This window comes from Canis lupus, chromosome 8 (assembly GCF_011100685.1).
Source record: "Canis lupus familiaris isolate Mischka breed German Shepherd chromosome 8, alternate assembly UU_Cfam_GSD_1.0, whole genome shotgun sequence".
Lineage (NCBI taxonomy): Eukaryota > Metazoa > Chordata > Mammalia > Carnivora > Canidae > Canis > Canis lupus.
The window spans coordinates 48,762,084-48,784,685 of record NC_049229.1 but is presented as its reverse complement, the minus strand read 5'-3'; the positions used below and the strand labels follow the sequence as shown (position 1 = coordinate 48,784,685).

General features: G+C 50.8%; 1 protein-coding gene and 2 long non-coding RNA genes across 7 annotated transcripts in view; 2 read left to right on the top strand and 1 right to left on the bottom strand.

Annotated features, from left to right (window-relative positions):
* JDP2 (Jun dimerization protein 2) overlaps positions 1–22,602 on the bottom strand; it is a 43,928-nt gene that overhangs the window by 19,682 nt on the left and 1,644 nt on the right. The window contains exons 1-2 of one of the 5 annotated variants that reach the window (XM_038545305.1): positions 21,301–21,439; positions 9,923–10,146 (exon numbers count right to left, since the gene is read on the bottom strand). In XM_038545305.1, the coding sequence (XP_038401233.1) occupies positions 9,923–10,123 (201 nt within the window). In that variant the 5' untranslated portion in view covers positions 10,124–10,146; positions 21,301–21,439. The other 4 variants (XM_038545302.1, XM_038545303.1, XM_038545304.1 and 1 more) reach the window with 4 other exon arrangements.
* LOC119872903 lies at positions 7,155–8,635 on the top strand. Its single transcript, XR_005363551.1, has 3 exons — positions 7,155–7,377; positions 7,684–7,938; positions 8,388–8,635. It is a non-coding gene; the product is annotated as an uncharacterized LOC119872903 (long non-coding RNA).
* The window catches only part of LOC102154477, a 29,399-nt gene continuing 27,627 nt past the window's right edge, over positions 20,831–22,602 (top strand). The window contains exon 1 of the long non-coding RNA XR_005363548.1: positions 20,831–21,519. This is a non-coding gene — a long non-coding RNA (uncharacterized LOC102154477). The remainder of the gene's footprint in view (positions 21,520–22,602) is intronic.

Sequence of the window (22,602 nt, the reverse complement as noted above, 5' to 3'; positions counted from 1 at the left end):
CTCTCCCAGATGCTGGTGCCACTGCTCTGCGGCCTCCACTTTGAGTAGCACCAATGTAAGCCAGTGGATTTCAGATTGGTTTCAGCAGAAGTCTCTTGCTCAAATGATACCACAATATACTAAGTAGATAGATGGTATTTTATTAAGGGGCTCACATTGTATCATAGACTTATTATAGTCATTCAATGAGAACAATAAGATGTGATTGATAAAAACCTTTCACTCAGAGATTATGAGGAGCAGCTACAGGTTTCTGACAGCCCCAGGATCGAAATTATTTCCATCTCATGGTTCCCTTGCACACACGGATCAGTAATTACAAGTGGCGTGTGTGTGACTATGGACATACGTAAATAACATATCAGCTTGCCCTGTATTCTCAAGATGCTCATCAGTTAAAGAGGAGTAGCAGAAAAAGCTCTGAAGTCTACACAAAATAGATTAACCTGGCACCAGGCATTAACTTGGAGGTGCTCCCCCAAGGTGTTGGATTTGATAGCCAATAGGTATGAGCATGTGTGTGGATCTTGCCTTAAACAACAACAAAATTATGCTTTAAAAATGACTTAACCTCTCCAAATCTCAGTTCTCTCCCAACGAATGGCCCTAATGACACCTACCTCTGTACTGTTGTTAAACAGATCAAAAGAGATAAGGTCTACAAAAGCAGTTTGCCAACTATAAAGTGCATTGCTTACACGAGCCTTCTATCCTGGACCCAGATGTCCTCACTCCTTCAAAGACCTGCACCGGTTTATATTGTACCAGAGGTTTCAACCAAGGGCCATAGGCTAGAACCACCTGCCGGCCCCACCCAGACCAATTGAATCAGAATCTCTAGGCTCCATGTCAATATTTTTTTTAAAACACTCTCCAGGGGACTCTAATGAGTAGCCAGGATTACTCCATATTTCCTCCCAAGTTCCATACAAAATCCTGCCAGATTGCTCTCATTGCTTCTGGATGGCCGCTAGCAATAAAGAGGAAAGAGGAGAAAATGCCCCCAACCAGATCCTGGCTTTTTCACTTCTGTTGGCTTAAGAGGGCATTTTAATCATTCTGGCTACTAATTCTGGAGCCCTGCTACATGCCAGATGATTTACATGGTTATGTCCTTGAACCCTCCTCACACCTATGTGACACGGATATTATTCTTCCTCATTTAAAAAGTAGCTTTATTGAGATAAAATTCACATACCAATTTGCCCTCTTTAAGTACACTACTCAATAGCTATTGTGAATTCACAAAGTTGTGTGAATATCACTACAATAAATTTTAGAGCATTTTCATTAACTCCAAAAGAAACTCCATGCCCCTTAGCTGTTACCCCCGCCCCATCTCTCCCATCTCCCCCAGCCCCAGGCACCAGGGAAGTGGTTCTCCTTCCGGTCTCTATGGATTTGCCTATTCTGGACATTTCCTATCAATGGAATCTTGCAGTATGTGGTTCTTTGTGACTGGCTTCTTTCGCTAAACATAATTGTTTTCAAGGTTCATCCATGTATAGCAAGTATCAGTACTTTATTCCTTTCTATGAGCAAGTAATATTCCACTGCATGGATATATCATATTTTATTTATCCACTCATCAATTTATGGACATTTGGGTTGTTTCCACTTTTGAGATATTATAAATAATACTGCTATGAACACTCATGCACAAGTTTTTGTGTGGACATGTGCTTCTTTCTATTGGCTATGTATCTAGGAGTGGAATTAATCTTTTGAGGATTGTTTTCTGAAGTGGTTGTACCATTTTACATCCCCACCAGCATTGCATGAGGATTACGACTTCTCCACATCATCACTAACATTTGTTACAATTTTTCTTTTGTATTAGAGTCATCCAATTAAGTGTGCCATGGTATCTCAGTGGTTTTGATTTGTATGTCTTTGATGGCTAATGATGCTGAGCATCTTTCCACGTGCTTATTAGACATTCATATATCTTGTCTGGAGAAATGTGCATTGCTCATTTTTATTATTAAGTTGCAATAGGGAATCCCTGGGTGGCTCAGCGGTTTAGCGCCTGCCTTCAGCCTAGGGCATGATCCTGGAGTCCTGGGATTGAGTCCCATGTCAGGCTCCCTGCATGGAGCCTGCTTCTCCCTCTGCCTGTGTCTCCGCCTCTCTCTCTCTGTGTGTGTCTTTCATGAATAAATAAATAAAATCTTAAAAAAAAATTTGCAATAGTTCTTTACATATTCTATATGTGAGTCCTTTATTGGATCTATAATGTGCAAAAATTTGCTCTTGTTCTGTGGACTTTTTCCTCTGTGTCCCTTGAAGCACAAAAGTTTTTAATTTTGATGATGTCAAATTTATCTATTTTTTATTTTGTTCCTTGTGGCTTGGTGTACTATCGAAGAAATCATTGCCTAATCTAAGTTCACAGAGCTTAACAGCTATTTCCTTCTAAGAGTTTTATAGTTTTAGCTCTTATACTAAGCCTTTGAGTTAGTTTTTGTATATGGTGTGAGATAGGGATCTGCCTCCCCCATTTTTAGAAGGGCACAAACTGAAGCTCAAATGTCTAGTAACCTCTCCAGAGCCACACTGTTCTAATGCAGCCAATCCTGCTTTGATACAATGCTTCCAAAGAGCCAAGGTTTCTGTTTTGTTTTGTTTTGTTTTGTTTTGTTTTGTTTTTAATTGGTGGTGGCTGGGCGAAGGGACAGGAAGAAGGGCTATGGAGGCAAACCGTGCAGGGGCTCTCCATCCAGAACATGCACAGACACTGTGCTTAGTAAAGAAACTCCATGCCCCTTAGCTGTAGCTTAGTAAAAGCCACAGCCACGGAGCAGAGCACACTGAGCCCCAGCATGGGGCAAGGATGTGCGCAGGCTCAAGGGGACACTAAACCCAGAGGAAGCCTACGACCTGACTCCCAGCACCTCTGCAGCCGGCCTGAATCTGCCAGTAAGTCCCAGGTCTCAGAGCTCCAACCTCAGGCCAGGTGGTCTTGTGCCTTGGGGCACAGTAGAATTGAGAGAGACTTGGCTGGCCTCAGAGTTGTTCAGCCAGAGCTCACCAGTGAGATGACCCAGTTTCCCAAGTCTGAGTCCATGCTGCCAGTGGACCATGGGACACCAAAGAGAGATGGCCAGCATTGATGCAAGAGGCCACTTTGTATGGCTGCTAAAAAATGGTTCACGGGAATCCAGCAGTGATCTTAACACCACAGGAAACAAGATAGGGGTCACACAAAGCAGCTTAGGGGAAAACAGAGGGTTGAAGGGCCTTCTCGTTTACAGTTTGCAATGGTAACTAAAATTGGCTGCATTAAACCCGAATGAACAACCAGAAATAGGAAGGTCGGCTTGCTATCCTGAAATCCAGGTCAAAGGTATAACACATTGGAAAGGCCAGTGCTGTCAGAATTTGTGGTGTGATTCACTGCACATGGGCTGCAGCCCCTAGAAGAGGCAGTTTACAGCTATATTGTGCTGGAGTCAAGGTCATCTCTTCACACAGTGCCTCCATTAATCTTCATGATGCAACTCAGTTGAGTATGAGTTTCCTCCTTTTATAGCTGAGGAAACCAGTGCTCAACAAGACAGCTGACTTATCCAAGGTCGAACAGGGAATGAGTGAAGGAGTCAGACTTTGAACCCAGAAGCTTGAGCCTGAGTCCAGAGTTCTTCCCCGGACCCAGAAGCAGCCCCTCTGGTTAGGAAACTAGGATGGTGCCCTGAACCCATGACACTTGGGACCTCACTCATCATGTCCAAAGGCAAAATACCCTAGAGGAGATGAAAGCTCAAGGAACAGCGTTTGAATCAATTACAAAAACTAACTTGCATAATTGACATATTGCAAAAGTGGATCCCATTCATACCTTGCATTTATTGTGTATCTTACTGAGGGCCAGGCATTACGTGAGACCTTTGACCTGCGTTAGTTCACTTGATCATCAGAGCAGCACTAAGAAGTAGGTACTAGTATCATCTTCAATTTAAGATAGAGAATCTAAGAAGGGAGCACCAGACTCCTTGAACTTTGCAGAGGTGTCTGATTTCTAAGGACACACAGATCCAGCCATGTCCCCACCACCATCTCTCCAAGGGACCCTGTCCAAGAACGACAGCAGGTGTGACCAACCTATGATATAAAACAGGAGTGTCAGAACCCTTGTGAAAGCTTAGGGTACTGCGTCGACGAGGACTCAGTAGCAGAGGGGCCAATGGTAAATACAACCAGAGCGGCCCTTAGCTCTTGCTTGCTCTCCCTCCAATTAAGCTATTAAAGGAAATTTAAAAAGCTAACGGCTTTTGACAATGTGCTAACAAAGTGACAGCACTAAAGTGGAAACTCAGGATTTCAAAGATGAGCTGGGAGATTCCTGTTCCAAGAAGGGACAGATTGGATCTCTCTGCCAAACAAGTATGAGACAGAAAAAGTGTCTGAGTCAGGGGGAAGAAGGCCAATGCTATTTCAAAGAGCCACAAATTAAAAACCAATTATGCAAAGCTTGCTAAAAAAAATGTCAGTGGGCTGCCTTTATGTTTTAAATCACTAAAAACACAAGCGTGCTTACGCCAACATTTACCCAGCACATCAGATGATTTGGGGCAACTCTGTATGCTCAGGCTAAACATAGGCGAACATTTTGGTGAACAAACTCTGGGACGACCACCTGTGGCTGAGAATGAGCACACCTTCCAAGAGCCCCCTATAGTCCATGGACTCAAATTCACACCCTGTCAAAGGTGAACCCCCCATAGCTGTTCTGTAGGGCCCCTACAGAAGTCGGGAAGTGACCAGTGTGAAATTGCAAACAGCGAAGTCTCCCCTGCCCTGAAGATGACAAGGACATGGATCCAGTCGACATGTGGAATACAGGCTGGAAAGGCTGTCCATGATGGAATGTGCACACCTGAGTCCTCAAGGTGAAGCCCTTGGAATGCTCCCTGACAAGGATCAGAAGAGCCGGAGGAGAGGTATGAACGGTGAAAGTCAGGTTCCCAAATGTAGCTGAGGAATCTCTGAGCCTACTAAATATACACCCTCCCTGGACTCTGCCCTCATAGTTTCTGAGCCCATGCACCCAGGGTGTGGACCTGGAAATCTGTATTTATTAAAAGTTTTCCAAGCAGTTTTGATGATTAGCCAAGTTTTAGAACTAATTGGTTTTTCATTGTGTTCCTTTTTTTTTTTTCCTGCCTAAAGTCACTTAAGTGCAGTAGTAGAAAAACAAATGGACAGTGCTTGGAGATAAGAATGAAAGATATAGAAATCAAGGAATAGAAAGTTTAAGTGACTTGTTAAATCAACATAGCTAATTAATGTTTAAGCCAACAAGCACGTATCCAACATGCAGTCTATACAAGGCACTGCACACAGTCTAGTAGAAATAAAAGGAAATGTAAGATGTCCTCCCTGTCTTGGGGGCCTAAACACATGACTCAGGCTCAAAAGCAGGCTGTGTGGAAGGCAACAGGGAGTAGTGGAGACTGTGGCAAATTGAAGGTGCTAATATGGTGAGCACTTGCTACTCAGCTCCAGCTTCTTGGTGCTTATAAGGGTGTGGGCCTAGAGAGGCCAGATCTTCTGGATTTTTTTTTTTTTTTAAGGAGCCATAAAGTCCACATTTCCTGGCTTTTAAATATAACAACTCATTCAATTAAAAAAAAAAAAAAAAAAAGCAAAAGAGCAAGAAAGAAAACCACATCATCAGGGCCAAATGAGATTCATCCGTAGGCTGACTCCTGCCCATGGAATGACAGTTTGCAGCCTCTTTCCTAAAAGGTCACCCAGTCCAAACTCCCTTGAACTCAAATGTCCTCTAGAGCCTGGCAGAGTGGCACAGAGGGTGAGGGTGAGGGGTCGGTCCCATCCAGCAAGTTAAGAGCTTGGGGTATGTGCGTGTGCGTATGTGTGTGTGTGTGCCCATATGTGTGTAAGGGTGGGGCTTCTGGCCTCCCTGCCTTCCCTACTGGAAAGGGATTCCAGGCACAGGGTGTGGCTGCAGCAGCACACTCGGAGATGCCCTGGGGAGGACCACGATCTTCAGGCCAGTAGGGGCTGGCTGGTTGAGGAGTCCCGGCTAGAAGGGGCTATATAATTAAAAAGGAAAGGAAAGAAAACTCTAGAGAAAGCTCAAGAGCACCCTGTCTTGAAAAGGAATATTGGAAAGGCAAGAAGAACAAAGAGGCCAGGAAGAAGAATCAGCTCTAAAAATCCCATCCTCCAGAATATGACATCCCCAGATTCCCCAGCCAGCCAGCCAGCCAAATGAGCCCTCTGGCCACTCTCCATCTGCTTGCTTGCCTGAATCTGTCTTCACAATACTGACCACTACCTGACCTTTTACATTATATATTACTTTGTGTATTTGTATTTCTGGATGCCCCCAACTCTGATGTGCAGCTCCAAGAGAAGGGGGCTTCATTTACCTTGTTTGTGGTTCAGTTCGCAGGGCTTGGCACAGTACTGAGCACATAGTAGTTGCTTAGCAATATCTGCTGGACAAATGGACTGCAGCCAGCCTCTTGGCACCAAAATAGTTTAAGTGTCAGCCACATAATAATAACAACATCAGCACAAAGCACTTTATCATTTACAAAACCTGTCGTTTAACTTAATTCCCCCAATTTTCTTTTACCAAACTGCTTCGTGTGTTTGGCCACGGCCCAGGAGACCGCTGGCCTCTGCAAGGTGGACCACCTGCGAGCCAGCTCGGACAGAGCTGCCTGCACAGCAGCCGGGCTGGCTCTCTCTCCTGGGCCTGGGAGACGACGACGACGACAAGGCTGCAGGAGTTGCAGGGCTCAGCACTAATGGGGCCATGTCATCAAAATGATCGAGTGTTGTGGAGCCAGGTTCGTCCGGCCTCCCCAGCACAACAGCAGGCTGATTAGAAGCATGCAAGGCTATAGAGAGCCTGGAGTGGGTGGGCGACACAGCATAAAGTGAATGCTCTGGCTCTCTAAAGTCAGACTGCTGGGCTGATTTCCCAGCTACATGACCTTGACCTCGCTAAGTCTTGTTGACCTCATCTGTAATGTGGGCATAAACCATGACAATAACAATCCAAAGTGTTCAATGAGACACTTCACAAAGAGCACCCAGCACCATGCCCAGTGCGTGTCTCCCAGCAACAGAGACAGCACCACTCTAGCAGCAGCAGCAGCAGCAGCACCCCCAGACAGCCCCGCTCTGCCTCGTTCCAGCGGAGTGATCCTGAGTGGCTTGACCTCTTCCTCCCTGGACCTCAAATCCCTCTTCTTTCAAACAGGGAGAACATAATCGCCAGGATGGAGTAAAGAGGAATAAACAAGATCATAAGTTCAGGGACACCTGGGTGGCTCAGTGGTTGAGCATCTGCCTTTGGCTCAGGTCGTGATCCCCAGGATCGAGTCCCACATCAGGTTCCTGGTAGGGATCCTGCTTCTCCCTCTGCCTGTGTCCCTGTGTCTCTCATGAATAAATAAATGAAATCTTAAAAAAAAAAAAGTATATATATTTTTAAAAATCATAACTTCAGCACTTAGCACCGGGCCTGGTGCATCTTAAATGCTTAATAATTGGGTACTAGTATCTTATTATTCTTCAAGAAACTTCTACTAGTCTAAAACGCCAATGTGAAAATCTTCCAAAGGCAGTTCGCCATATGCAAATAAATCTTGGGGACAGAAGGTTCTCCAGCTGCAAGTTTCTCTCCCCGTCTCCTTTATTTTTTAGTTGCTCTAAGAAGGACCCTCCCCCAATCTTCGGTCTGACCTAGGAAGCATTTGGAGGTCAGTGCCCAGTGCGGGCTGACCTCGCTCCACGCCAGCACAATCTGCGCTGCTCCATCTGCCTCTTCGCCCCCACGGTGCCGCAGTCTGACAGCGAGGGAGGGGACATGCAAATACGCCCTAAAAACGGCTTGTTATTTTCACGGCCTGGATGGTGCGGCGTTTGTGGGTGCCTGTGAAGACAGCACGTCACTGTCAGGTACAGGGCATATGCCACCAATCTGGGGGAGGCTGTGAAATGTAAAAATACCCAACCCAAATAAAGCCCTTTTCCAAAGAAAAAGAAAGCTCCTCCGGCGCCCTTTGCAGAAAGGGAAGAGGTGGTAACTCAGCCCCCAGGCAAATCCCTGCTGGGCCAGCCCCTGACCAAGGCACCTGGCTCTTCTATTGGTCCCACAGCCTCAGCACCCCAGTGAAACTGCTCAGCTGCTGGTTTTAAACAGCAATTATACTGTAACGACCCAGAAACGGATGCTTTCAAGTTATGAGCCTGGGAAGGGGAATAGCAAAAGACCAAAGACAGGGGCCCTCCATAAAGAAAACAGAGCACTAAAAAAGCCAGGAAGTGCTATTAACAGCACATTGATTTACAAAATCAACTCAGAAGAATAATATAATCACTATCAACTTTCATCTTGTACTTAACAGTCTTTAATGGGCACCTACAATGCACCTCATCCAGGTGTCTTCAGCGCAAATGTCTCCAGCGGGAGCCAAGCCCAGTAAGGTAAAGGAAGGCAGCTTGTGGTAACAAAAGCAAAACCAGCATTGTAAACAAAATCAAGAACAATAAGGAGGCGCAGGACCTGTGGCAAACTGGAGGGAGGAAAGAGGTGAGGTGGGACTCTGCCTTCCATGTAGCTATTGCCAGGCCCGCACGGGGTACAATGTGACCAGATCTCCCAATTTCTTAATCAAAGATTAAAATCCAAATTTGGAGGTGAAATGTTGGTTCAGGTTTCTTTTAAAACACTGTGCGGGCCAAACAAAACACATCTGAGAGCCAGATCCAGCTCGCAAAGGGCCAGTCTGCCACCCTCTGACCAAGCCCCCAGTGGCCCCTCTTTGCAGTTTTGATGGTACTCCTGGGGTTTGGGGCAGGGTGAGCAGAGCAGTAGCTGCATAATAAACCCTATGCAGTACCCAGACACCATTACCCACTCAAGAGTCCCTCTCTCCTGAATGTCCAGCCCTCTGTGCTCCATGCCATGGGATGGACCCACATCCAGCTGCACCTTCGCCTATGAATGAGCACCTATGCTTAGCGGCTTCCCACATCCTCCTCCCCTCCTCCCTCTCCCACCATTGGCCCCTTCTCCCTTCCAAGTCGGCAGCTATTCTGCAGGCTCTAAAGAAATGGCCTTGCTGGGGACTTCAGTGGGGCAGGTCTCCGGACAAACTGCCACCCCTGGGGAAGTGGCTGGGGGCGTGTACAGCACTGAAGCTCACCCACGCTGAGGACTTCTGCTTCTCACCAGTCCCCAGAGAAACGCTGCTCTTCTGCAAGGAAGGCTTGTGGGAGCTGCAGCCTCAAGGGACCCGAGGAGGGAGTGCTTCACCTGTGGGTCCTCTACAAACATCATCTAAAGCAGATGGTGCTGAGTGACCGCCACCATGCCCATCCCTGGCAGCTGCTGGGGGAAGAGATGCCACACCACCCCTTCCCCAAGTGCCTACCTTCAACTCCAGCCTGTGGCCAAGAGGGGTAGAGGCAATGATGTGACTAAAAATAATAATCTTTAAAGATAATCCACGATTGGCATTCTCTTGTATAGTTTCCAAAGCATGTGCATGTTTCCACGATCTCCCCTGATCCTCCCAACATCGCAGAGAGACTGCCAATATATCATTACTCATTACTGTTATTAATCACTCTTTGCCCCTGGAAGAACCAGACACAGGTTCAGCATCCTGTCCTAGCCCAGAGCTTCTGAAACGGTAACACGTCCATGAATTCCCCCGGGGGGAGATTGCTAAAATGCAGATTCTGATGCAGAGGTTCTGGAGCGGGGCCGAGATGCTGCATCTCTAACGAGCTGCAGGGTGACATCGATTCTACTGGTCCTCAGACCCCACGCTGAGCAGCAATGCTTAGGTCACTCGGTGAACGTGGGCTAGACACTGGGGCTGTAACCCGGGCGTCCTATGCTTGGATTCTGCCGGGAGGAACAAGGCTTGCTCACCTCACTTTTCACGGGTTGGGGCCTCTTGCCCAGTTTCACCTCCAGGAAGTGCAAGGGAGCGATCATGGCCCCAATGTTACGGATGTCGGCGTATTTCAGCTCCTCTGCAGTCAAAGCCGAGCCAGGGAGTCCGGTCAAGGGGCCGAGCCCTGGCAGAGAGCCCGCAGTCACGGAAGGGTCTGGAATCTGCCCAGGCATCATAGCAGGAGGAGCGGCAGCCCAGCCTGGAGTGGGTGGGAGAAGACAGGACATACATCGTCAGCCAGGTCTGGGGATCCATGAGGGGCTTCAGCCCCCACGCCTGGCTGGGGTCTCTTCTTTCCTTTTACTAACGTTGCCCTGAACCCCTTCCCCACCCAGTTGCTCCTCCTGCCCTTAAGTCCATTCTGTTATAGAGGGGAGCTCTGATCAATTAATTCCCATCAAAGTTCTTCATGGCACGGAAGGCAACGCTTAACCCAAGCACAGGCCACATCGATTCAGTATTTGCTATGTGCTTGGCACTGCGGTAACCCTTCCAATAGCCCCACGAGACGGAATCAGACCCATCACACAGAGGAAGAAGCCAAGGCTTAGATAACTCGCTCAAGACTGTACACAGTTGAAAGTGGAGTGGCCAGGATTTAAACTGCAACATACTGCCGCCGAAGAAAACGGGTTACAATGGTGGGATCTCAAGCACCTTCGCACCTGTTTGAGAGGGAGCTATTTTTTGCTCTGGCACGGTGCCTCCCCTCAAATCACACATCCCTTTCTGCATACTTGTTAAGACACCCTGAATACGAAATGAAGCAAATCGAAGTTCAAGGTAAGTGTGTGTGTGAGTGTGTGCATCTGGTGTCTATGGGGAAGATACTGAGGCAAAGATGAAGTACATGAGCATGTGCTTTCCCAGTGGAGCCCGGGGATCAGAAAAGTCCTCCCAGTCCCTTCTTTCTCAAAGCAAATACATATTCTTGCTCTGCCAGACCCAGGAGGTGTGCAAAGGAAGACAGATTCAGGCATGAAAGAAAGGACTAAGTTAAACACGGCAATACCAGAGAATTCTTATTCCGTCTTTCTGCTGGGAGAAGCTCGCGGATAAGAAATGGTCACTTCAGGACACGGCAGTAAAGAGAGCATGTCTGCCCAGAAATCCAGGCTTCTCTGGTCCTTTACAGGGCTCATATCTATCCATCCATCCAACCATCCATCCATCTATCCACCCACCCTTCCCATTGTTGACCACCAAGAGCCAGGAGGCACTGAGAATATGGAGATCAGATGTGTACAGCCTGGTAAGGCACATTTTAGTACAAAGCTGCTCCTGGATTCCAGTCCTGCAAAGGGAATGTCTCTCCCTTCCCACCTCTCTGCACAGGGCCAGAAAATCAAAACCTCAACTGGCCTGGAAATCCTGGGGGAGCTTTGTCCTACCCTTCCATCTCCATCAGTCTCTTCCCATGGAGAGGGATGTATCTGGTGGGACAGGGGAGATGTGATATCCATTGGACCACACTTCCCTCCTGGGCGGCATTAATGTTCTCATATGGCCACTGTCTTGGGCTTACTGCCTCCCATAAGAGTGGCCTTGGGGGGATAACCCACAACTCTCTTTCCCCATGAAGGCTTCCAGATCTAGATTGCAGGAGAGGGGTCCACTAGGGAGCCCCTTTTGGCCACAAGTGCATACCATGTTCTCCATCTCTGTTTCTCTTTTAAAGGTGAAACGGGAGCACCTGGGTGGCTCAGTCCATTCAGTGTTTGCCTTTGGGTCAGGTCAGGACCTCAGGGTCCTGGGATGGAGCCCCATGGTGGGCTCCCTGCCCAGGGGGGAGTCTCCTTCTCCCTCTCCCTCTGCCCCCCACCCCCACTCCACTTGTGCTCTTTTGCTCTCTAAATAAATGAAATCTTTAAATAATAATAATAAACAAAGGTGAAATTTGGTTCCCTGTACAACCCTGTGTCCCTTTCTCAATAGGTCCTGCACTCTGATGGGAAAAGCATGAGAGGGGTTTGTACCCTCAAAACACAAAGACTTCTGCTGGACATCACTTTCCTTAAAGACACATGCATGTGAGTGAACAGCGGACCTGCCATTTCACCAACAGTACCCCAGGGCACCTGCCTATGAAGCTGTTTACAGAAGCTGCTGCATACCTGAGTTCACGAGGTACCCCAAGCCCTTTGTCTGTTCTCCACCTGCTCTGCCTCCCACACCCAGGTCCTCTCCCCTCCTTAGCACCTAGTGTCCCTCGGGCCATCTCAGAAAAGGATCTGAGACTCATTCACATCAAGTTATAGTCTTAGAGCTGGAGGAGACCCTGTACTTATCTAAACCACATCCTCATTTTGCACATGAGGAAATTAAAGCTCAGAGAGGTGAAATGACTTGCCCAAGGTAACACAGGGGGGAAAAGCCAGGGCTGGACTCCTGGTCCCTGGGTTTTAGAACCAAAGCTTTCTCACCCTGTCCTTTCTGTCTCCCCTCCTAGGGTTCAAGAGATATATATGCAGATATTAATGACCTTTTAATGATGGACTTTGAGACACTAGCCCCTAATAGAAGATCACTCTCTTGTACAGAGGACCCTCTACTCTGCCTTCCATGCAGATCTAAGTTTAGGAAATTCCCTGAATAACCCCATGGTACAACCAACTCAGCTTCTGTTTATTTTCATACAGATGGTGTAAATGAGATACTAACAAATGATCCCAAAATATAATGGATTCTTTGCTACTGTGGAACCCCTTCAAAGGGGTAAGCACCCCCTGGGAGCAGCAGCCCCATAAATTCTTGCCATTCCTGCTCCCCTGTGAACCCATCCCAGTGGCAAGCCTCACTCAGAGGTAGCCTGGGTGGGAGCCTAGACATGGCCCCTGAGACATCTCATATGTGCTGGGTCAAGGTGTTATGACCCTCCCTAAACCTGAACTGGACTGAAGTCACCCCGCCACACTCCAGAGCCAGGCCTGCAATGCAGAGAGGGCTGCAGGTTTCCACACCAGAAAGTGGCTCTGGAGCAGAGTGGATGAGCTACATGTTTCCCAAGGCCTCCTCCAGGGAGAATGAGAAAGGGGCCAATGGAAGGATTCATTCCTAGGTGGCAAAGTGATGCCTGGGCCCAGCCATGTGAACACTTCGCAAGCAGAGGGGAGTGATTTCAGGCTATCTGATCTAAACTGACAAAGGTCATTCATATCGCGTTTCCAGAAGAGGAGAGAACCTTCCAAAATCTGCTCTGCCAGACCTGAACTGATGCCACAAGGAGTCAGTGATCCCACCACCACCCCCAAAAGGATGCTTGAGTTAGTCAAAACAGACAGGCAATGAAAGGCTGGGAAATGCTCTGTGCCTGGTACTTCAGATAGACACAAACACTTAATGGGATGGGGACACCACACCTCCGGTGTGCAGCCAAGCAAAAATACAGAGCAAAATCTCCTGCTTGGCCAGAAGCCCCAGAACCTTCTCATACTATAAGAGCCAATTCCTGTGGGGGCAAAAGATGCCATGTGGTCACTCAGCAAGCATAGGGGTGATTTCAAGGCAGAAGCCCCAGTCATGGCTGGTTGCTGTCCCATGGCACCCCAGTGCCTAGCATCATTGCTGGCACAGAAAGGGTAATTAACAAATACTTGCTGAGCTAATGCATAAATTAAAATGAATGAATGAATGAGTGAATGAATGAATGAACAAACAATAAAGAAGTCATGGTGGGGCAAAATTCAGTAAGTGGGGTAAGGATCTATCTCTGGGAGTTTAGATGCTCATTATCCACCTCCAGATTATTTGTTCCCACAGTAGACCCCAAGAAAAATACTCCAGAGGCTTCTGTATGTTTCCCCTGCCTAAGCCATCTCAGGAAGATGGAAGCCAGACCCCACTCTATTCCGGGAATGATAGGCTCTGCTTGCAGCTTCTGTTTATTTTCATACAGATGGTATAAATGAGACACTAACAAATGATCCCAAAATATAATGGATTCTTTGCTACTGTGGAACCCCCTCAGAGGGGTTAGTACCCCCTGGGAGCAGCAGCCCCATAAATTCTTGCCATTCTTGCTCCCCCATGAACCCATCCCAGTGGCAAGCCTCAGAGGATCAGACGCCACGCTTTCCTCTGCAGAAGCAAAAAATCCCGCTCCTTTTCCTCCCCCCAACAAGGGCGCCCCTAACTGCTCAGATACAAACCACAAAGTCCTTAACACATGCCATTCCTAGCAGACAATCACAACAGCTGACATTCACCAGCGCGAAGTCATCCTAAACGGCTCTGGGGTGGGGGTGGGGGGGTGTTGGGGCAGAAGATGGAGGAGCTGGAGCGGCTGCCTTTCATAACCGGGTCCTCATTAACTGGAAAAGCTGGCTGACGATCCAAGGTTGAAAGGCAACTTTGGTGATTTGAAAAATAAAACAATTTGATGTGATTTAGGGATCTATAAAAATGGGGGCGGGGGGCAGTGGCAGAGACCCAACAGCAGCCAGGAGGAATTTACCCACTTCAAGGAAGACATAGGAAAGATGACAAGAGGTGAAATCATCTCCCCCACTGCTTGTTCCATACGGAAACAATTTAGGAGGAAAAGGAGAGCTACGCACTAAAAGCTTTAGGGGAAGAACCCGGAGATTTTTCCCTTCAGGGCCCAGAAGGTCGGAATGGAAGATAAATATGCTCCATGTCTCCATTAGTAACTGTGATGCATAAATAAAGAGCAAGCTCTATATGTTGCCAGAAGACCAAAATTGGCAGATGGGGGTTGACCTCAAAAGACAGGCCCAGAATCCAAAAAGATCTGGGCGACTGGGGACATTGACCAGGAACAACTTGGAAACTAGCCAGCGAAGAAAAACTGGGTAATGCAAGGATCTGAATGAGACTGACAAGTAAGGCATGGATGAGATAGAAAATGCTCAGGAGGTCATAGTGGACCCTGAGCTGTTCTTGAGCCTAAGATTCGGAGAAATGTGACGTAGCTCCCTAAAAGTGGGCCTGGAAAAGACAGGGACCAGACGGGTCTAAGAGGTAAGAACCTAAAACAAAGATGTGACAGATGTGACATCTGTCTTTCCCTGTTCTGACGTCCTTGGGGGCTCACAGGCACGCTGTCAGGGTGCTGCCTTATACAAGCAGAAGAAAAGCCATAATACACTTCAGTTCCAGATATTGGGTCGCCTTGAAAGATCCTAATATGAACAGTCAATTTGGCTGAAAGGAGAGGTAGAGGTAACCTAAGTTTTCTCCTCTGATTTTCCTCTCTTGGTTACTGTATATAACCCTGTAAGACATCAAATTTTTTTCAATGCAAATATCTACAAATAAGTAACAATCTTGCAGTGGTGGGTCAAGTGGTGGCTATTCTTGTTAGAAAGTGCCCAGTAATCGTCATCATCAAATAGAACGGCAAAGACGGACGAAAAGGGGACGAGGGCAGATTAAGAGAAAGTTAGAATCCACATCCTGAACTCTCTGTCCATAGAAGTAAAAGTTTAAGGGAAGCTTGAAGGTCCCTGGGCCTCTTTTGAGAAGGCCGGCCCCGCACCCCCTCACCCAGGCAAATCACTGGCCTGGCCTGGCGTCAGGAGCCAGGAATTGGGTGTGTGATGAGCGCAAAAGGCCCAAAGCCACAAAGCTCAGCATTAAGAGAAAGTGGAAGTGAGTGGGGGGGCAAGTTAAGGAGTAAGGCTGCTCCAGGTCAGGCCCCAGGGACTCTAGGGCAGTTAGAAGTCAAGGGCAGGTAACCAGCAACTGAGAATCAGCGAGGGGGGGGGGGGAGCTCTTGGGAGCCAGAGCCTGGGAAGATAGATTCCCAGGAGGAAAATGGGAAGGGAGGGGACAGAAGTCCCTGGGCAGGAAGGGGTGTGAGCAGCAGGCCAGTGATCACAAAACATAGTACTAACTATCGTGAATCTCAGAGAGTTAAATAGCAAACCTGTTCTTGGAGCTACGGAATCATCCAGAATGATCTCTCTCCTGGAATCTGAAATGATGTGGGTAAATCAGTTTCCAAAAGATAAGATGATCCAGAAGGCAAGGAGGAAAAGAATGGAGAAATCTGTGAGACTGAGAACAGGGGCGGCGGCACAAGGGTCTCCGATGGTTGCCTCAACTCTGCGGGGGGGGGGGGGGGGGGGGGGGCGGAGGTTGCCGGTTAAGAGTAAGAACTTTGAAGCCCGATCAGCTGAGGGTGACTGCAATCTCTGCCCTGTGCTAGCTGTGTGACCTTGGGCGAGTTCCCTAATGTCCCCGCATCTCACTTTCCTCAGCTGTAAAGTGGGAGTCATAAATAATGTTATTTGCCCTGTAAGGCTGAGAAGTGGATTAAATTAGCTAATACTTGGAAAGTACCTGGAACCGCGCCTGCACCTAGTGAGCGTGAAGTCAGTGTAGTCATGAAGGCCTTCCTTCCTGGAGGGATATCAGTGCTGGATGACCCCTCGACATCCCTTCCTCACACTTCCCACCTAGCATAGATCTCCCTCTCCTATGGCTGTGAAGAGGATTCTTCCCCAGAGGGCTCTCTGCCATCCCACTTTGCAGCTGTAAACCCCAACCTGCAAGACCATCCTGCATCCAGGCCAGTACTGCAGAAGAGAAACAAAGGATGCCAGATCGGGGCGCCTGGGTGGCTCCATCGAGAGAGCGTCTGCCTTTGGCTCAGGTCATGATCCCAGGATCTTGGGATGGAGCCCTTCGTCAGGCTCCCTGTTCAGCAGGGGGTCTGCTTCTCTCTCTCTCTCTCTCTCTCTCTCTCTTGCTGTCCCCTTGCTTGCGCTCTCTCTCACTTAAATAAATAAATAAAATCTTAAAAAAAGGAAAAAGGATGCCAGATCAGCACTGGGTACAAAATTGCAGGAAGGAGGCCCAGCATCTGTCCTTTGCCTTGGTTTCTCCTAAGGTTTCCTCCAGGGGCAGAGATCACTGGCAATAAGACACGACCAGTGTCTTCCACCTTTGCCTCTAGAGGCAGAGGGCCAGCATCTTCTGTGTCCTTGGACCTACTGTATTCCTGCACTGCTTAGGAGGGGTCAGTCCTTATATCCTCACCAAGGAGAGGGGTGATAGGGATGGCAGGGATTGGGAGAAGCCACCCGAGTGACACACTGGCATGCATGACCCTGGCAGAACCATCTAGCCATGGAAGAAACTGGAACATCTCCCCCCAGGAAAGATTCTTCCCTGGAGACCAGAGACATGCTTTTGATCAGGCCCTGCCTGTAAACACAGCTTTCTCCCCTGCCTATCGTAGATGCTCAATAAATACACATTAAGGCATTTCTGCCAAGATCCTTGTCCTAAATAGCGAAGAGTGAGAAGATTACCATTGGGTAAGCTTTCCATCCTCTCTTCCCAACTCACCCCATCTCTGCTCATCGGTGTGAATAGTTCATAGTATGATACATAACACAGACAGGCACATAGTGTGTGACAAATTCTTGGCCCTTTTTAAAAAATACCATTGGCTAGCTAAAGCTTTGGAAATGCAACTCCACAAATGGAATCCCATAGGCTGCAGCAAGAAAACAGACTAAAAATAAATAAATAAAATACAAAAAAAAAAAAAAAAAAAAAGCCAGAACGGTGAGCTCTGGCCGGGCCTCCCACAGCTAGCAATGAGTGTAAAGAAACACAGACTGAAAAATCCAACCCTGGGTCGCTAAGGCATTTGTCTCTGCTGAGCTTGGAGAGGCCAAACCACACACACGCACAAGAGTGCACACGCGCGCACACGCACACGCACACACACACACACACAGGCACACAGAGCTTGGCAGCCCGTAAGTTCCAGAGCTGGTAACACAAGCCACGGAACCGACTGCCAAGACAAGCAACAGAACGAGCCAGGCCCAGTTTCATTGGCCACCATATGCTGCATATGGCCCGGGACGCAGCCAAAACAGTGTTCTCACCCTCCTCAAAGGCATAGGAGACCCTCTGTTTTCAAACACACCTCCACAGAGCCTTAATTAAAGGAAAATGGAAAAATAATGTGTCTGCTAACCACCCCACCCCCCCAGCCTATATAGGTATGCACACACACATACCCATACACATTCACTGTATTTTTCTCTTCCTCCCATTTCGGTTTCAAACATAATTCATTCGCATGGAAAAAAGCAAACTGCATCCTGCAGCAGAAAAGCAGAAAAGAATGTAGCTTGCCCTCAGCCCTGGCTCTAGTTGCTCAAGTTGAGCTGGGCAGAATGAACACAGAGCAGGCCAACCTGGAATCGCACGGGCCCCTCTCTTCCAGAGCGCAGCTGGAAACAGAGACACCGGTGCGAGAGGCGGCCTGCTGCAATACCAGCAGCCCCGCGACAAACAAGGCCCAGAGAGCCTAGCCCTGCCCATCCTGCCAAGGATTCTGCAGGTTGGAAAAGATGCCCACAGGTCCTGCAAACAGGTGGGGGAGACAACACACCCTGGTGGCCGCAAAAGCTAGTTATTGAGTAGAGAGATCCTCGACCAAATCCTTCTTTAGGGGACACTGTTAGCACTTACCAACACATCTCCTTGGAGGTGACTGCAACCAACCTAGGAGGAAAGTCAGAGGCCTCAACACGCATGCCTTCCAACAGCCCTTCAAAATCTCACAGCACCCAGCTCTTCAGGAAGATTCTGGAGCTGCTGGCAGCTCTGAACCAAAGCCAAAGAAGAAGAGGAACAGAAGAGTCTTTGAGAAATCTGTCCTCCCTATTTTAAACAAGGCAAAACCTTCACCAGCCAGAGGCACCACGAGAATAGATCTTGCTTCTCGGCCCCAGTCCTCAGGTTTATATATAAAACCAGAGCCATGCTCACACCTGATACCTGGTTAAACTCTCCCCTAGAAACCTGCAAAGGAAGATAAGGCGTCCATCCAAGCTGCAGCCAGATTTGCTGGAAAGATGAAAGCAATGGGAGGTGTTTTTAAAAACCCTCAGGGAAAGGAGGTGGGCTGGGGTGGGGAAGGGAGATGATATGGGAACACAGTTCATAGCAAGGGCTTACAGGACAAGCAGGCACCCAATCACAGTTCAAAGCTTCAGATGAGATGCTCCTCAGAGTGAGACCCTGAGGAGAGTCCACCAAGACTGACACCTGGGTACACATACCCTCACAGTCCGCAAGCCCTTTTTCTGAGAGACAGACCCCAGCACGTCTGCCCTGAGCACATGCGGTCAGGTCATAGCTGGATGCCCTGGACTTACACTGTAGCGAGAGCCTTACACTGAGCAAGGGTCAGGCAACGTTGCAACTGGAGCTGAATCAAGCGGTCAGTTGAGTTCCTCTTCCACCAGCCTCTCCAGCTACGAGGATGGCCCATCCATCCCTCCAGGAGAGCCAAGACCTCCCATCTCCCCAGCTCCTCCCACTGACCCAGGCAAAGCCTGGGTCGGCCACCCCAGGGTCTAGGGATCCAGGCCCTATGGCCCAATCCCTCAAGCTCCTTTGAGGGGCGGGGCAGAAGACAGTCTTCTAAACTGGGCTGGGCAGCAGAGGAGGGGCAGGTTACCTAGAGGAGCAGGCTTCCTTCCTTATGTAACCTGGCTTGGGAGCCAGGGGGAGCCCACAGGGGCCCCCGGGCCGCCCCCAGGCCCGCTCCCTGCCCGGAACCCCAGAGCAATGGCCCTGAGAGGAGCCCTCTTCATTGGACCGAGAGCCCCAGCGCTTCTCCAGGTCCTGTAAGAGCAGCGCTTCCTCCCAGCGAGGGGGGTGGGGGCCGGCACGACTTGCCAGCAGGTCCCTGTCACCCCTCCACCGCCGGCACCCTGCACCTCCCTGGCCTTTCGGCCTCCACCCCACGTCCCACCGCCCGTCTCCCCCCACCCCCACCCCCACCCCCACCCCCACCCCGGGCGGCTTGCTCCCCCACTCACCCGTGTTCCCGGCCGCCCGAAGGGAGCACCTCCCTGCAAACGGACGGGGGAGGAGAGCGCGGGGGGGAGGCGGAGGGAGCGCCCCGGGTGCCCGCGGAGCGGACGGAGCCTCCCGTCCCAGGGCGGGAACCAAAGGGCAGCCAGCGGCTCCCCGGCGCGGCGCCCGGCGGGAGAGGCCCGTGCTGCAGCGCCCCCCGCCGGGACGGAGCTCGCGGGCCCCGGCGGCTGCGGGAGCCTCGGTCCCCAGGTGCCCGCGGCCGGCGCGCCCCTCCCGCCCCTCCCGCCGCTCCCGCCCCGCGCGGCCCGCCCCGCCCCGCCCCGCCCGGCCCGGCCCGGCGCCCCCCGGCGCGCGCCCTCGCACCCACCGTGCACAAGCCGCGGGCGGAGGCGGCGCCCCCGGGGCCGGGGCCCGGCTGCAGGCGCCGTGCCCACGCAGCGCCGCTGCCGCCCGGCCGCCGAGCTCCGCCCGGTGCCCAGGCCCGTCCCGGCCCGGGAGCCGCCGCGGCGCCAGCCCCGCCGCCGCTGCAGCGTCCGCCGCCGCCAGCGCCCCCCGTCGCGGCCGCCGAGCGTCCCTCCCGCAGGCTGTGGCGGGCGGCGGGACGGGTTGCATCAGCCCCGGCTATATAGCGGCCCCTGGGCGGCGGGGAGGGGTCGGGAATGCGGAACCCGCCGAGCTGCCAGCTCCAGACGTCAGAGGGGGACGGAGAGGAAGGGAAGGAGGGGACAGGGAGGAGGGGGTGTGGATCCGGAGCTCACACCCGCTGACCTTCACCTCCCCCGCCGCCCCGGGCGCCCTCCGCCCGCCGCCCGCCGCCCCGCGCGCCGCCCCGGGCGCCCACCCCCGGGGAAGCGGGACGCGGCGGCGGTTATGTAAGAGCATCCCCGCGCGCAGGGCTCCCAGCGAGACGCGGCCGCCGGCGCCCGGGAGAGGCAGCGGAAGGCGCGGCGGGACGGGCCCCGCAGCATCCCAGCCTCGCCGGGCCCTCGGCCGCCCCAGCGCTCGCCCCCCGCCCGAGGGCATTCCGGCACGTTCCCCTCCTCGGACGTGGCAGGACCGAGGGCGAGTGAGGGGAGGACGTGGCGAGCCGGGGCGAAGGCCGGGTGGGCGGAGGGATCACCCCCACCTTAGCCCACCTGGCGGCGCGGGCGCCCTTCAGCCCCGGGGCTGCCCGCAGCGGGCTGCCCTCCTCCGGGCCTGCGGCCGACCCCGCTGCGCTCCCTGGGACGCCGCAGGCTGACCCCTGGGCTTCCCGTCCGGCCCCTGCGGGCTCCCTTCGGCTCGGGACACTGCCCCGAGCAGACCCAGCCCTCGGCCCACCCGGGGGCCTTTTGCCCCCATTAGGGCTTCCGCGGCCAACCCACTCCCACCTTTCATCCTCCTCGAGTGGTCGATGGTTAATGGCGACTCCAGAGGAAATGCGCCCTCCAGGACGTAAAGGCACCGAGACACCGAGCCCTCCTGCATACACGCGTCTCCCAAGGCCTTGGCACCACGGTTGGCATTGCCTACCTCCAAGCCCCCGGCATGCCCAGCCTACCTTTCTGCCTAAGCCAGATGGGAGTGAGTGACAGTGTTTATATTCGGTAACCTTCAGCCTCCTTCCCAGAGTGATGTCAGGTCATCACCCAGAGAAGAAAGGAAGTGAAAGAAAAAGTTCATGCCTTCTTGGAGCACAGATGCTCAGAGTGAAAGAAACAACAAGACTTGAGACAGATGGGAGCAGATGAGCAAAACGGAATGAGCCTGTCTCTTCGGTGTGAGTACAGTCAGGTTTTATTCTGCTTATTTCCCAGTGCGGGCGGTGGAAGCTTTCTGGATGAGAGGACTGGTCTCGCTGGGGAACGTGGGGGCAGGATCGAGCACCCATGACACTGACTGACCCTTCTCACCTTCACCATCAGCAGTCTCCCTCAAAACATTGAAGTTAGCAAGTAAAAACAAAGTAAAGTCCTGAAAGAATATACAGTGGAAAATGAGTAGAAATCCGATAGTCTTGTGGAAGAACATGACGCTGAGCCCCAGAAAGGCCAACTACACCTTTACTACAGCACAGAGATCAAAGTGGGTACTATGAAACTGCCTTATGATGTTTCCCTACGAAAATGAGGTCTGGACGTTTATATGGAAGAAAACATTGAACAGGGGCAACGTTACTTTATGCGTCTTCGTCTGGGGCTTTGAAAAAACTAAACTGATCTATGTGTGGGGGCTAATAATTAGTGTGTGTGGTTAGAGCAAGTCCTCTCCAGGGCCTGCTTTGGACATAGCTGGGCCACCGGCAGTCCTGCTGGGCCTTTGCTTCCCCCACGAATTAAATACGCTACAGGGGTGGCACCCAGGAGTAACTTGGCGATCTTTAGCCCCCTCCACCTCCCTGTCCTATCCATTAGGTCTTCTCCATTATTTCATACAGATGTTTTTCAGCTGTATATGAAATGCCATGTAAACACAGCTTCAAGCTCTCCCTTCCAGCCACATTGCCCCCTCCCAGATCTCTACCTAGTCATTGCCTCTAGAAGTAGCTGGAGGGAGAGGCCATACACCAACTTGTTTATGGAGATATTGGCCTACTTCTTCCAACCCTGCTGGATGGAGCTGACCTACCACTGGCTCTTAGGGACAGGCAAGAGACCCAGCCTAAGACAGTTTAAATGTAGCTTTCCTATCACTGGCAACTACAAAAGGCCTGATTAATAAACCCTGGCCAATGGCCAAACTGAGAGATTATCACATATCCTAAGTGGGTCTGATGAGGCTAGGAATGTTGAGGATCTGCTGGGAAGAGAAGCTGCCAGAAGCTTGACTTGAAACTGCCAGAGGTGCACTACTGAGAGTGAAG